Source organism: Prionailurus bengalensis, chromosome E4 (genome assembly GCF_016509475.1).
Source record: "Prionailurus bengalensis isolate Pbe53 chromosome E4, Fcat_Pben_1.1_paternal_pri, whole genome shotgun sequence".
NCBI lineage: Eukaryota > Metazoa > Chordata > Mammalia > Carnivora > Felidae > Prionailurus > Prionailurus bengalensis.
This window is the reverse complement of record NC_057360.1, coordinates 27,357,630-27,370,639: the sequence shown is the minus strand read 5'-3', so window position 1 is coordinate 27,370,639 and position 13,010 is coordinate 27,357,630. Positions and strand designations below refer to the sequence as shown.

The 13,010-nt window shown below is 37.4% G+C and overlaps 1 protein-coding gene across 4 annotated transcripts in view; it reads right to left on the bottom strand.

Moving 5' to 3' along the window:
• Window positions 1-13,010, bottom strand: part of ACBD6 (acyl-CoA binding domain containing 6) — a 202,505-nt gene that overhangs the window by 184,559 nt on the left and 4,936 nt on the right. For 3 of the 4 annotated variants that reach the window (XM_043568327.1, XM_043568326.1, XM_043568328.1), the window contains exons 2-3: window positions 10,796-10,860; window positions 8,006-8,102 (exon numbers count right to left, since the gene is read on the bottom strand). The exons of the other annotated variant lie outside the window; for it this stretch is intronic. In XM_043568327.1, the coding sequence (XP_043424262.1) occupies window positions 8,006-8,102; window positions 10,796-10,860 (162 nt within the window). The remainder of the gene's footprint in view (window positions 1-8,005; window positions 8,103-10,795; window positions 10,861-13,010) is intronic. 4 annotated transcript variants of the gene reach the window in all.

Sequence of the window (13,010 nt, the reverse complement as noted above, 5' to 3'; positions counted from 1 at the left end):
GTCTCAAAGTATCTCCTCACAAATTACTAATTACAAAGAGAAAAATAGGAACGTTACAGTAGAGAAATCAGGCAGACACCATGTTAAGCAAGTGATCAAAGTTAACATAACCACTATTGGGACAAATAAACATCAAGTATCTCCTGGTATGATGCATTGAGGACACAATTCTGTGGTATTCCTCCTAAAAATGTATAATCTGAATCTAATTATGAGGAAACAGCAGACAAAGCCAAACTGGGGACATTCTACAAAACAGCTGGCCTATATTCTTCAAACCTATCACAATGAAGAAAGAAAAAGAAAAGCTAAGTAACTGTTGCAGACTAAAAGAGACTAAAGAGACAACTAAATGCAGTGCATGATCCTGGACTGGATGATGGATCAGAATGTTTTAAAATAACTTTGAAGGAGGGGCACCTGGGTGGCTCAGTCGGTTGAGCATCCAGCTGTTGATCTGGGCTCAGGTCATAATCCCACAGCCATGGGATCAAGCCCTGCATCAGCCTCTGCACTGAGTGTGGAGCTTGCTTGGGATTCTCTCTTTCCCTCTCCCTGTGCCCTCTCCCCACTTGCATCTCTGTGCATGTTCTCTCTCTCTCTCTCTCTCTCTCTCTCTCGCTCGCTCTAAAAATAAATAAAAACAATAAAATAACTATAAAGCAGATTTTTAAAATAAATGATAAATTTGAATATGGAGTATGGATTCAACAGTGATATTGAATTTATTTTTTTTTTTAATTTTTTTTTTTCAACATTTTTAATTTATTTTTGGGACAGAGAGAGACAGAGCATGAACGGGGGAGGGGCAGAGAGAGAGGGAGACACAGAATCGGAAACAGGCTCCAGGCTCTGAGCCATCAGCCTAGAGCCTGACGCGGGGCTCGAACTCACGGACCACGAGATCGTGACCTGGCTGAAGTCGGACGCTTAACCGACTGCGCCACCCAGGCGCCCCAGTGATATTGAATTTAATGTTAAAATTCTTGATTTTGAGAAAAGAGAACTACTGCATCCTGTTGACCAGAATGAAAATTGGTACAGCCAAGACAGGAAACAGCATTGAGATTTCTCAAAAAATTAGAAATAGAACCCTCATACAATCTAGTAATTCCACTCTACATCTAGAAGAAATGAAATGAGAATCTTGAAGAGATATTGGCACTCCCATGTTTGCTGCAGCATAATTCACAACAACCAAAATACAGAAACAACCCAAGTGTCTACCTATGGATGAATAGATACAGAAGATGGATAAAGAGCCTGGGTAGTTCAGTTGGTTAAGCACCTGACCCAATTTCAGTTCATGTCATGATCTCACAGTTTGTGAGTTCAAGCCCCACACTTTCAGTGCAGAGCCTGCTTTGGATCCTCTGTCCTCCTTTCTCGTGCACATGCTCGTTCTCTCTTTCTCTCTCTCCCCAAAATAAACAAAAATTTTTAAAAAGGCAAAAAAAAAAGATGTTATATGTAAACAATGGAATATTATTCAGCCATGAGAAAGAAGGAAATACTGCCATTTGTGACAATATAGATGAACCTGGAAGATATTATGCCAGGTGAAATAAATCAAAGACAAATATTGTATGATCTCACTTATATGCAGAATCTGAGGAAATTAAAAAGTCAAACTCAAAGAAGCAGCGAGTAGAGTAGGTGGTTACTAATGGGCTGGTAGGGAATGGGAGATGGGGAGATGTTAGTCAAAGGGTATAAAGTTGCAGCTGTATAGGATGAATACATCTAAAGACCTAATATACAGGCATGATAGGGGTGCCTGACTGGCTCAGCGAGTAGAGCATGCAACTCTTGATCTTGGGGTCATTAGTTCAAGCCCCACATTGGATATGGAGCTTTAAAAAAAAAATAAAATAAATAACATAAAGGCATGATGACTTCAATAAACAATACCGTACTGAATACTAGAAATATGCTAAGAGAGTAAATATCAGGTACTCTCATACCAAAAAAAAAAAAAAAAAAAAAAAAACTATATGGGAAAGGATATATTGATTAGTTTGGCTGTAGTAGCCATTTCACTATATGTATATCAAATCATGGTATGTACCTTAAGTATATACAGTTAGTGCGTGTGTGGGTGTGTGTGGGTGTGTGTGTGGGTGTGTGTACAATGCCCCACAGGGACTCTGAGCCCAGGGATTTAAGAAAAAGGCAATTTCAAAAGAACTCATAACACCAAAAAAGTCCCAATTTTTATAATTATGGTGTAGTTATAGAAGAAAAAGTCCTTGTTCTAAGAAATAATGAAGTATTTAGTGGTAAAGTCTAAAATGGTTCAGAAAAATTTTGAGTATATGCATGTAAATAGAATGCTAAAGCAAACATAAATAACTGGTGTATCTAAATAAAGACTGTCCAAAAGTTCTTTGTACTATTGCTGAAACTTTAAAAAAAATTTTATCGGGGCACCTGGGTGGCTCAGTTGGTTGAGCATCCAACTTCAGCTCAGGTCATGAGTTCATAGTTCATGGGTTTGAGCCCTGTATTGGGCTCTGTGCTGACATCTCAGAGCCTGGAGCCTGCTTCGGATTCTGTGTCTCCCTCTCTCTCTCTGCCTCTCCCCTGCTCATACTCTCTCTCACAAAAACAAATAAATATTTTAAAAATTGTTTTAATTATATCAAGTATACATTAGTTAATAATAACATACCATTATTAGTTAATATAGTGTTAATGTATTATATATTTGAAATCTGCTAAAGAGAATAAATACAAAGTGTTCTCAGCACACACACACAATGGTAACTATGAGAGGTGATGAATACATTAATTAGTTTGTGATAATCATTTCACACTGTATACATACATCAAATATACCTTAAATATATATAATTTTTATTTGTCAAAAAAATAATAATTTATACCAAAATAAAAACTCACCCTTCTTCCCTGGCAAAAAAACAAATAAGGCAAAAGAATTGCCTTGATTAGACATTCAACAGCACATTCTTGAGATAAGATGAAACATAACAGAAAACATAGTCAAGGGTTTACATTTTTTAATGTTTATTTGTTTTGAGAGCAAGCAGGAGACGGTCAGAGAGAGAGGAGAGAGAATCCCAAGCAGGCTCCACACCACCAGCAAAGAGCTCAACACAGAGCCTGAACTCATGAACCATGAGATCATGACCTGAGCTGATACCAAGAGTTGGACACTTAACTGACTGAAACACCCAGGCGCCCCTCAAGGGTTTACATTTTAAAGCATTGCTCATTTCATACTTCATTTTATACTTCACTCCATGGAGCTTTGATTAAATCAGTAGCTGCTTTTATTTGAATTTTTCATGCATATACACATCCATAAGTTTACATGCAATATATACATTTTATATATATATACACAAATATATATGTGTGTAAATACATGTAAATATAAAATGTCAGCTACAGAACAGATAGCAGAGTGGTGAAGAGTGGGGGCTCTGGACTCCTATACATAAAAGTGCATATCACAGCACCATCATTTTTTAGCTGGCTAATCTTGGATAAGATACTAAGTCACTGTGCCTGAATTTCCTCATTTTTATTTTATTCTATTTTTTAAAGTTTACTTATTTTGAGAGAGAGAGAAAGAGAGAGAAAGCACTTGTAAAGGGGAAAAAGAGAGGGAAACTGAGAATTCCAAGCAAGCTCAGTGCTGTCAGCACAGAGCCCCACACAGGGCTTGATCTTACCAACTGCGAGATCATGACCTGAGCTGAAATCAATAGTCAGATGCTTAACCAATTGAGCCACCCAGCTGCCCCCTTTTTTTTTTTTAAGTTTATTTATTTAAGAGAGAGAGAGAGGGAAAGCGAGAGCAGGAGAAGGGTAGAGAGGGAGAGGGACACTTACACTGAGCCACCTAGACATCCCTAAATTTCCTCATTTTTAAAATGAAGACGATAATAGTTTCTAATCTAATTTTTAAGATTCTCGTGAAGATTTCAAAGGATGATACATATAAAGAGCTTAGCACATTCAGCAATGAGAGGCATTGTTATTTGTTTGCAGAAACTAGTATCAAAAGAAAATGATTTCTTTAACCTAAAAGATAATGAATGAATACCAAATGTCTTGAGATTTCAGTTATGATCAACTTCATATCAGTCAAAAAGAAAGGGGAAAACAGCTGTGTCAAAGGGGACCAGCTCAGAGTGCTTAAATTAAAAACAAAAATGTAAACAGGGCACCTGGGTGGCTCACTCGATTCAGCGTCCAGCTCTTGATTTCAGCTCTAGTCATGATCTCACAGTTCATGAGATCAAGCCCCACATCAGGTTCTGTGATGACAGCATGGCATCTACTTGGGACTCTCTCTCCCTCTCTCTCTCTGCCCCTCCCCCACCCATGTGCTCTCTCCTCCTCTCTCAAACATTAAAAAAGTGTAAACAAAACATAAAATTCCTCTTTACAACTAGATTATGAATGTCAAAATATTTTTAGAACATTGTATTGAAGAATGATCTTTATTTGAAAGTACCTTTGATTCTGCTTGGTTTATTCAAGTTTATGTTCAATAGGTGAGATTTGGATTTTTTTTCTTAAATGTTTATTTTTGAGAGAGAGAGAGCAGGAGAGGGGTAGAGAGAGAGGAGGACAGAGGATCTGAAGCGGCTCTGTGCCAACAGCAAAAGAGCCCAACGTGGGGCTCAAACCCCTGAACCATGAGATCATGACCTGAGCCGAAGTCACATGCTTAATTGACTGAGCTACCCAGGTGACCTGAGATTCAGATATTTTTACTTTTTTATTTTTTATTTTTTTTAATTTTTTTTTTTTAACGTTTATTTATTTTTGAGACAGAGAGAGAGCATGAACGGGGGAGGGTCAGAGAGAGAGTGAGACACAGAATCTAAAGCAGGCCCTGGGCTCTGAGCTGTCAGCACAGAGCCCAACGCTGGGCTTGAACTCACAGACTATGAGATCATGACCCGAGCTGAAGTCAGACGCTCAACCAACTGAGCCACCCAGGCGCCCCTCTTTTTTTTTTTTTTTTTAATTTTTGAGATTCAGATATTTTTTAAAAAATTTTTTTTAACGTTTATTTATTTTTGAGACAGAGAGAGACAGAGCATGAACGGGGGAGGGGCACAAAGAGAGGGAGACACAGAATCGTAAGCAGGCTCCAGGCTCTGAGCCATCAGCCCAGAGCCTGACGCGGGGCTCGAACTCACGGACAGCGAGATCGTGACCTGATCTGAAGTTGGATGCCCAACCGACTGAGCCACCCAGGCGCCCCTCAGATATTTTTAAAAAGCATCCTTACTGCCTGTTTAAATTTCCATAAGGAAGAATTATCTAACCACATGGACTCTGTAACCATTTGTAAGAGTGAGAGTTAACACAAGTTTATTTAGTAGTAATTAAGGTACTGAAGGTAAGAAATCATAATTTTTGTCATTTACCAGAAGTTACAAACTCAAGGGCACCTAGGTGGTTGAGTTGGTTAAGCACCTCTCTTTTTTTTTTTATGAAATTTATTGTCAAATTGGTTTCCATACAACACCCAGTGCTCATCCCACAGGTGCCTCCTCAATGCCCATCACCCACTTTCCCCTCCCCCTACCCCCCCCCATCAACCCTCAGTTTGTTTTCAGTATGTAAGAGTCTCTTTGGTTTCCCTCCTTCCCTCTCTGTAACTTTGTTTCCCCCTTCCCCTCCTCCCTGGTCTTCTGTTGAGTTTCTCAGAATCCATATATGAGTGAAAACATATGGTATCTGTCTTTCTCTGCCTGACTTATTTCACTTAGCATAACACTCTCCAGTTCCATCCACGTTGCTACAAATGGCCAGATTTCATTCTTTCTCATTGCCAAGTAGTATTCCAATGTATATAAGCGTCTGACTCTTGATTTGGGCTCAGGTCATGATCTCATGATCATGAGACCAAGCCCCACGTCAGGTTCTGCACTGAACATGAAGCCTGCTTGGGATTCTCTCTCTCTCCCCCTCTGCCCATCCTCTGCTTGTGCTTTCTCTCTCTCTCACAATAAATAAACATTAAAAAAAAAAAAAAGAAGTTCTAAACTCAAATGTCTACATGGGCCAGCCATCAGAAACAGTCAAGTAAAATCAATAGGGAAGAACTAAGACCACAGTGACTGACAAGTACTCACCAAAATGCATTCAAACTCAAAGTTTTTTTTTGCTTTTTATTTATGTATTTTTAAATGCTTACTTATTTTGAAAGAGAAAGCAAGCACAAGTGGGGGAGGGGCAGAGAAAGAGGGAGAGACAGGATCCCAAGCAAGCTCGGCACTGTTAGAGCAGAGCCCAATGTGGGGTTCAAACCCATGAACTGTGAGATCCTGACCTAAGCTGAAACCAAGAGTCGCATGCTTAACCAACTGAGCCACCCAGGCACACCCTCCTTGTTTTGCTTTTTAAACATCGTGCCATATGTGTTCAGGCTGAGTTCAGCTCAGAGGGGCACCTATTTTGACCACTGAGTTTCAGATATGAAGTCCTTAGGACCTCTATGATATGTATTTGTATGCAAACTTGTTTTATAAAAGATATTAACAAAATGGAATATTTCTGAAAATGAATATTCACGCACATCAAAAACATCAGGAAATGTTTCAATGACTTCAAAAAGCCAGTCGTATCATTAAAGATACCCTAAGCTGGTTATCTCTCCCTGTCTATAGTCACAATTAAGATAGATTTTTTTATGTCATAAGATATAATCTTTAAGACATTTTAAGATTCCATGACTGGGGCGCCTGGGTGGCTCAGTCGGTTAAGTATCCGACTTCAGCTCAGGTCATGATCTCATGGTTTGTGAGTTCGAGCCCTGCATCAAACTGCATGGACAGCTCAGAGCCTGGAGCCTGCTTCAGATTCTGTGTCTTCCTCTCTCCCTGTCCCTCCCCCACTCACACTCTGTCTCTCAAAAATAAATAAACACTAAAAAAAAAAAAAAATTTAAGCAGGATTCCATAATTAATAGAACAAACTTCCTTCAAACTGGTAAAACATGTGTACCAATGAAATCAATTATTACCAAAAAAATCTGAAAATCATTGTATTCATTCATTACTGAAATGTTTTGTCTAAGTATTATTAATAAAAAGTAGTAATTTGCATTTTTTTAAGTTTATTTATTTTGGAGAAAGAGTATGAGCAGAGGAAGGGCAGAGAAAAAGAGGGAGACAGAATCCCAAGCAGGCCCCACACTGTCAGTGCACAGCCTGATGCAGGCTTGAACTCACGAACCATGAGATCATGACCAGAACTGAAATCAAGAGTCAGGCACAACCCACTGAGCCACCCAGGAACCTCTCAATTTGAATTTTTTACATGATACCAAAGTAGTCTTTATTCCACTAAAACACCTGTCAACCATGTTTTTAAAATTTTTTTCAAATAAAATAGCATCCCCACTGTTATTAAGTTCTTTCTAGATGTTCTCCAATAAGTTACCAGGAAAAAAGCGTACGCTTAAGTGAACAACATCCAATACCCCCAAAGTCCAAAGTGATCTCTTTCCACGGGATTCCCTAGCACTCATATTACTACTGTTTTACACTATAATCATATTTTGTTATGTTTCATCTTCTATAATATACTTTAAACTATACAATGGCAGAAAGCATGTCTTACACACATTTTATCCCCATCAAAAAGCATTTTGTACATGTACAGAAAGTGTTCATAAAAAAAATCCAAGAGAAACCTACCATTTCTCAAGATAATGATTATCTCATGTTAAACTCTTTCAAATTCTGACATGAACAGAGTTTTTACAAAATTGAAATTATGATTATACTTTTAAAAATTCTCTATAATTCAGAGGAGTTCTCAGAATCAGTAGCTGGTTATGTTAACATTCAAGCAACAGCATTTTGAGACAAGCAAATATTATAATAACTTTACAATCTTTTAAGAAAATAAAACTTTAAAAATGTTACTTAAGCCTACACTTGGTTTTAAATCTTTATTTGAGAGACGAAGATCATGTTTTTGGAAAGCATTATTTACAATCATCAAATCTTACCTGAGGATTCCAACCTGGATCTAATTTCTTAACTACTGCAATGTATTCCTGCATTGCTTGACTGGGGCTTGAATCACCAAGTGCCTTCCATGCTTCCCTACAGTAAAGAATATCCAAAATGACCTATCATTAACTATGGAAATAATGCAAACAGCACATTCCTTTTTAGTATTAAAAAATTGGCATACACATTTTAAGGATGTGGGATATAGATCTAATAAGCCATAGATGAGTAGGTCTCTTTTTGCATTTACCTTGGTCTATACCAATGCACACCTTATATCCCACCACCTAAGGAGTCTTTTTAAACATTTTTTCCTAATCACCCTCCCCCATGAAATTTTAGTAACACAGATACATTGTATAACAATTGAATTTTGGAAGACCACAAACCACTAGAATATCCAAGATTTTATAACTCCCCCAAACCCACCTTTCATCCCTATTGAGAATGTATGATCTACAGACCAATAAAAGTAGTTTCCACCTTTTGAATTAACTGTGCTTATAGCATTTCAGTAACATAGGAACTAATCAACACAAGAAACAATATTTCCTGGGAAAATACTTCAAACTTCTTATTTAAGCTGTGAGAAATACACCTTTCCCTTTTGCTGTTATCTCATCTGTAAGCTGCTAGTAGTGGGTCCTGAGACAGGGACTTCAAAAGTGAGGGGTGGTAAGGACAGAGATAAGAATTCTAATGAGTAAGAAGGTAGGGACTACTTGCAATATAAATACCAAGAGTAATATTTTAATCCTATGCCCCCTTCTGGGTCATCCTTTTCTTCTTTTTTCTTCAAGCTGCCAAGATAGGCTCTTTCTTGGTTTGGTCCTCCCAGTTCTGCTTCCAACCAGGAAGTAAGTAGATCCACTGATCCAGCATAAAACACAATTCAGTGCCACAGGTTTTTACCACCTTCCTGCTCCCATAATGAATGTAACATCTTGCTGAGGTTTTCCAAATTTATTTTTACTCTCCTGAGTAAAATGGCTCTCCTGAGTCAATAAATGAATGCATCCTAACACTCTATCTCTAAATACATCAGCATATTTCAAAGTGAGGAAATTTAACATCAATACCGTTATATAAATATATAGACTACCTTCAGATTTCCCTCATTACCCAATAATGTCCTGTATAGATTTCTTCTCCTAGACCAGGAGCCAATCAAGATTCACACATAGCATTGATTTCATGTATCTTTAGCTTTTTCTGTCTTCCATGATATTGACATTTTTTAAGAGTCCAAACCAGTTGTTTTATAAAAGATCTATCAATTTGGATTTCTCTGATTGTTTCCTCACCTACAGTGTTCTTGCCAAAAATGATCAATCATGATTAGAATCAGGTTAAATGCTTTGGCAAGAGCAATATATAGGTGAGTGTCCTTTATCATGCATCACATCAGGGGGCACATAACATCACTTTGTCCCATCATCAATGATAAGATTAAAGACCTAGAAGCAATATCTCCCAGTTGTCTTCCTTGTAATTAAAAAGTAAACGGTGGGTCAGAATTGTGTAAATGCTGCTCCTCAGTAGTTTTTCATCTAACGGTTTCAGCATCCACTGATGATTCTTGCTTGAATTATTATGTGGTTGTAAAATCAAAACTTTTTAAAATTGCTAAAAACAATGAAAAAACAGGCAAGCATATAGGAAAAAATAATGCTGAAGTTATGAAATTTCTTAAGTTAAAACAAAAAAACAATAAAAGTTTCATCAGCTATTCTCTACGATGGTAATAAAGTGTCAGAGAACTAGTTGTCATCATTAGCAAAGAAAGATGCTGCCAGAATGGAGATCAAAGCAATGCTTCCTTTACTGAGAATGTCCTACACCAAAAAAAGCTGAACTAAACAGGGGCTTAATGACATAACTGATTTGCATTAAGTTCAAGCTTTGCATCTCTCTCTTTACAGCTGGGTAACAGCTGTTGCCAGAGAGGCAACTTGTCAGGGACCACATTTTGAGGAGCACTGCTCTAAAATGTAAAGTTAGAATCCTTTTCTAGCACCCTTCTCTCTACAACCATATTTTTTTTTTAAACCCCATCCTTTGTACTGTTAATCCCAAGACTGACACTCCAAAGTCCTTCCTTCTGTAACTTAGGGTCCCTGTTGTACACGATTGCTCTTTTTTCACTTAGGTAAGAGTAAATAAGGCCTCATATGATAAGAAGGAACCTCTGAATTATAAGTAAAAAAACTGGGGAGGGTATAATTTTTTCTTATGGATTCAGGAAAGAAATGGACTCAGTATCTTCCCCCCCACTTTCTCCCCAACAGATTATTATAAGCACGTCTTCACTGTGGTGTGGGTAGGGCAAGGAACAGAAGAGCAATAGAAATGAGAAGATAAAATTGGGGCAGTGGTGAGGGATAAAAATGAGGATTTATCCTGTTCTCTGTTCCCATCCTCCTGTCCTTCTTCCAAAGATTCTTCCAGGGGACAGAAGTGGTGATCCATTAGGGGCTGTATGACAGGATAGGAAAATCTCAAGGAATAGCTCTTATGGTCACTGTCTAAGAAGCTATTCATATGTAAGAAGTGTATGTCTGTTGTGGACTAAGTATATACCAACATCAACATCATGGTATGAGAATCCTTTAGGATACTTAGCTAAAAGCGGATTCTTTTAATCTCTCTCCCAATTGCCTGTTGTTAGTACAGTCTATAGCAGAGAGATTAACATAAAAATAATTCTTTAATCCGCTCACTACTTTCTAATTCTTAAACACCTAAACCATTTCCAACAACCTCATTAGATTCCAAGAATTTCTTACCATTTTTGCTTTCCTTCAAAATCAAAGAAGCTTGGTTTAGGAGTATTACAATTTCCAACTTTGACCTAATTGAAGGGAGGGGGAAAAAAATCAAGAACTTATTTTTCAAAGAAATACCAGAGAAACTTTTTATTTTCAAATTTATTATGTATACTTAGTAACTATAGATTAGAAAAATATCTATATAAAATAACAAAACTTAACATTCTTCACAAAAGCAAACAAAAAACAAACTTTAAATAAAGGCTGCTTTGGCTTACCACATAAAACAACTGTTGTCTAACACTGTGATACACAAAAAAACATGGGTAACAAACACTGGAATTCCTAAACTAGTAGACAAATTATATATGTAAGGCAAATTATAAATACAGATTATGTAATCCTTATTACCATTTATTCTATTGAATTTTTAAACATGCAAAAAACAAGATTTATAGTACAATTTATCAGAATTCATAACATTGTTTATGCTGATTCTCATTACATTATTAGCATTTTCTCTCTCCCAAATTCCAGAATAAAGCACACTATTTGTAAAGTATCCCATTATGAAACTAATCAGTACAAATATAGATGCTGAAAGCCATGCAAAAAATTTTCAAGGGTTTTTCAACAATATAAATTCTATCTACTCCACAATAATCTTTTCTTGTTTGTGGTCAATACTTATTTGTAAAACCTCAAATAACATTTGTAGTAAAACTATACAATAATTATTTTCATTGTGAATAAACAAATGAAATTCACACAAGTGTAGAATTCATTATACAGCCCCTGATTCCCACTGGCAGAAGTAATCTCTCTTTCTGATGAACTCTCACAGCATTTACTCTGTATACCTCTGAAAGCACTTTTCACTTTTACCTGGTATTAGAAAATTTTGTGTAAAGTCTCATCTTTCTGTCAGAACACAGCTGCTAGGAAACCATTCCTAACACATTCATTGCACCTTATATAATGCCTAATCTAAGGTTGTTAAAAATGCTTGATGAATGTGGAATGAATATGTCAGGCACATGTTCAACCAAATATCTATTTTTCCTAATGCTAAATACCACAACCCGACCCCATCTACTTCTCAGAGACCTACTCACTATCTACTATTACTCTTATACACTTGAATTTTGCTAAAATCAAACTGATGGTCTACTCGCTAACCAGGCGGATCTACTCACTGCTTTAGGGATTTTTATTCTGTTTTGCTCATGTTATTGCCCCCACATGAAATGCCTTCTCTTCCTTCAGCCTTTCAAAATGCTACACCTTTTAGTCCCACTCAAAAGTTCAGATGTAAGAACCCTTTCAGTCTACAATGATTTCATCCATCTCTGAATTCATAACAATAATCATCTCTATCATTTGTTTAGCAAACAATCACATGGCCCTCAGATGAATATTAAAATGTACCTTTACACAGGAGTAGATCTATTATAATGGGACCAAAAGGGGAAACAGTGAGAGAACAGGAACTGCATTTCTTGATCACCATAAAACAAAAGTTTCACACGTTATGTCAACTGGGCCATACAACTCATTTGCCTGTTAGGTTTGCCATTACAAACTCATTTTATAAATGAGTACAGAAAAACTGAGGAGGGGTGCTGGAGTTCACACGTTACATTAGCAAATCCTGAATTAGTCAGGATTTGAATTTAGGACTGTTTGACTCCGAAGTCCAACATTCCTTTTCTATACCACTTTGCTTTACATACCACATAGAATCTAGGCTTCAGTTCTGGCATCTCTAAAATCACCCAAACTGATGGATTATTAGAAGCATAAGAGAAACTATGACACATCATAAAAACAGCTGCAGTTACTACCTTTGGTTTTTATCCAGACACCAGCCAGTGGCAGAAACAAATACAGTATCTATTCTCCATTTCTCCTACACGAAATCTTGGCCAGACACATGGTCATCCAGCTAAACATTACATGTGGTCACGCAACTTAAGCCCAGGTTCAAGGGACGAGATGTGTGTGAAAGTGATATAAATATCTTCCTTAATGGGGTGGCTGGGTGGCTCAGTTGGCTAAGCGACTGACTTTGGCTCAGGTCATGATCTCATGGTTTGTGAGTTCGAGCCCTACATTGGGCTCTCTGCTGTCAGCGCAGAGCCCACTTGGGATCCTCTTTGCCCTCTCTCTCTCAAAAATAAACAAACATTAAAAAAAGGAAAGAAAGGGGGGCTTGTCCTTCCCTTTCCCTGAG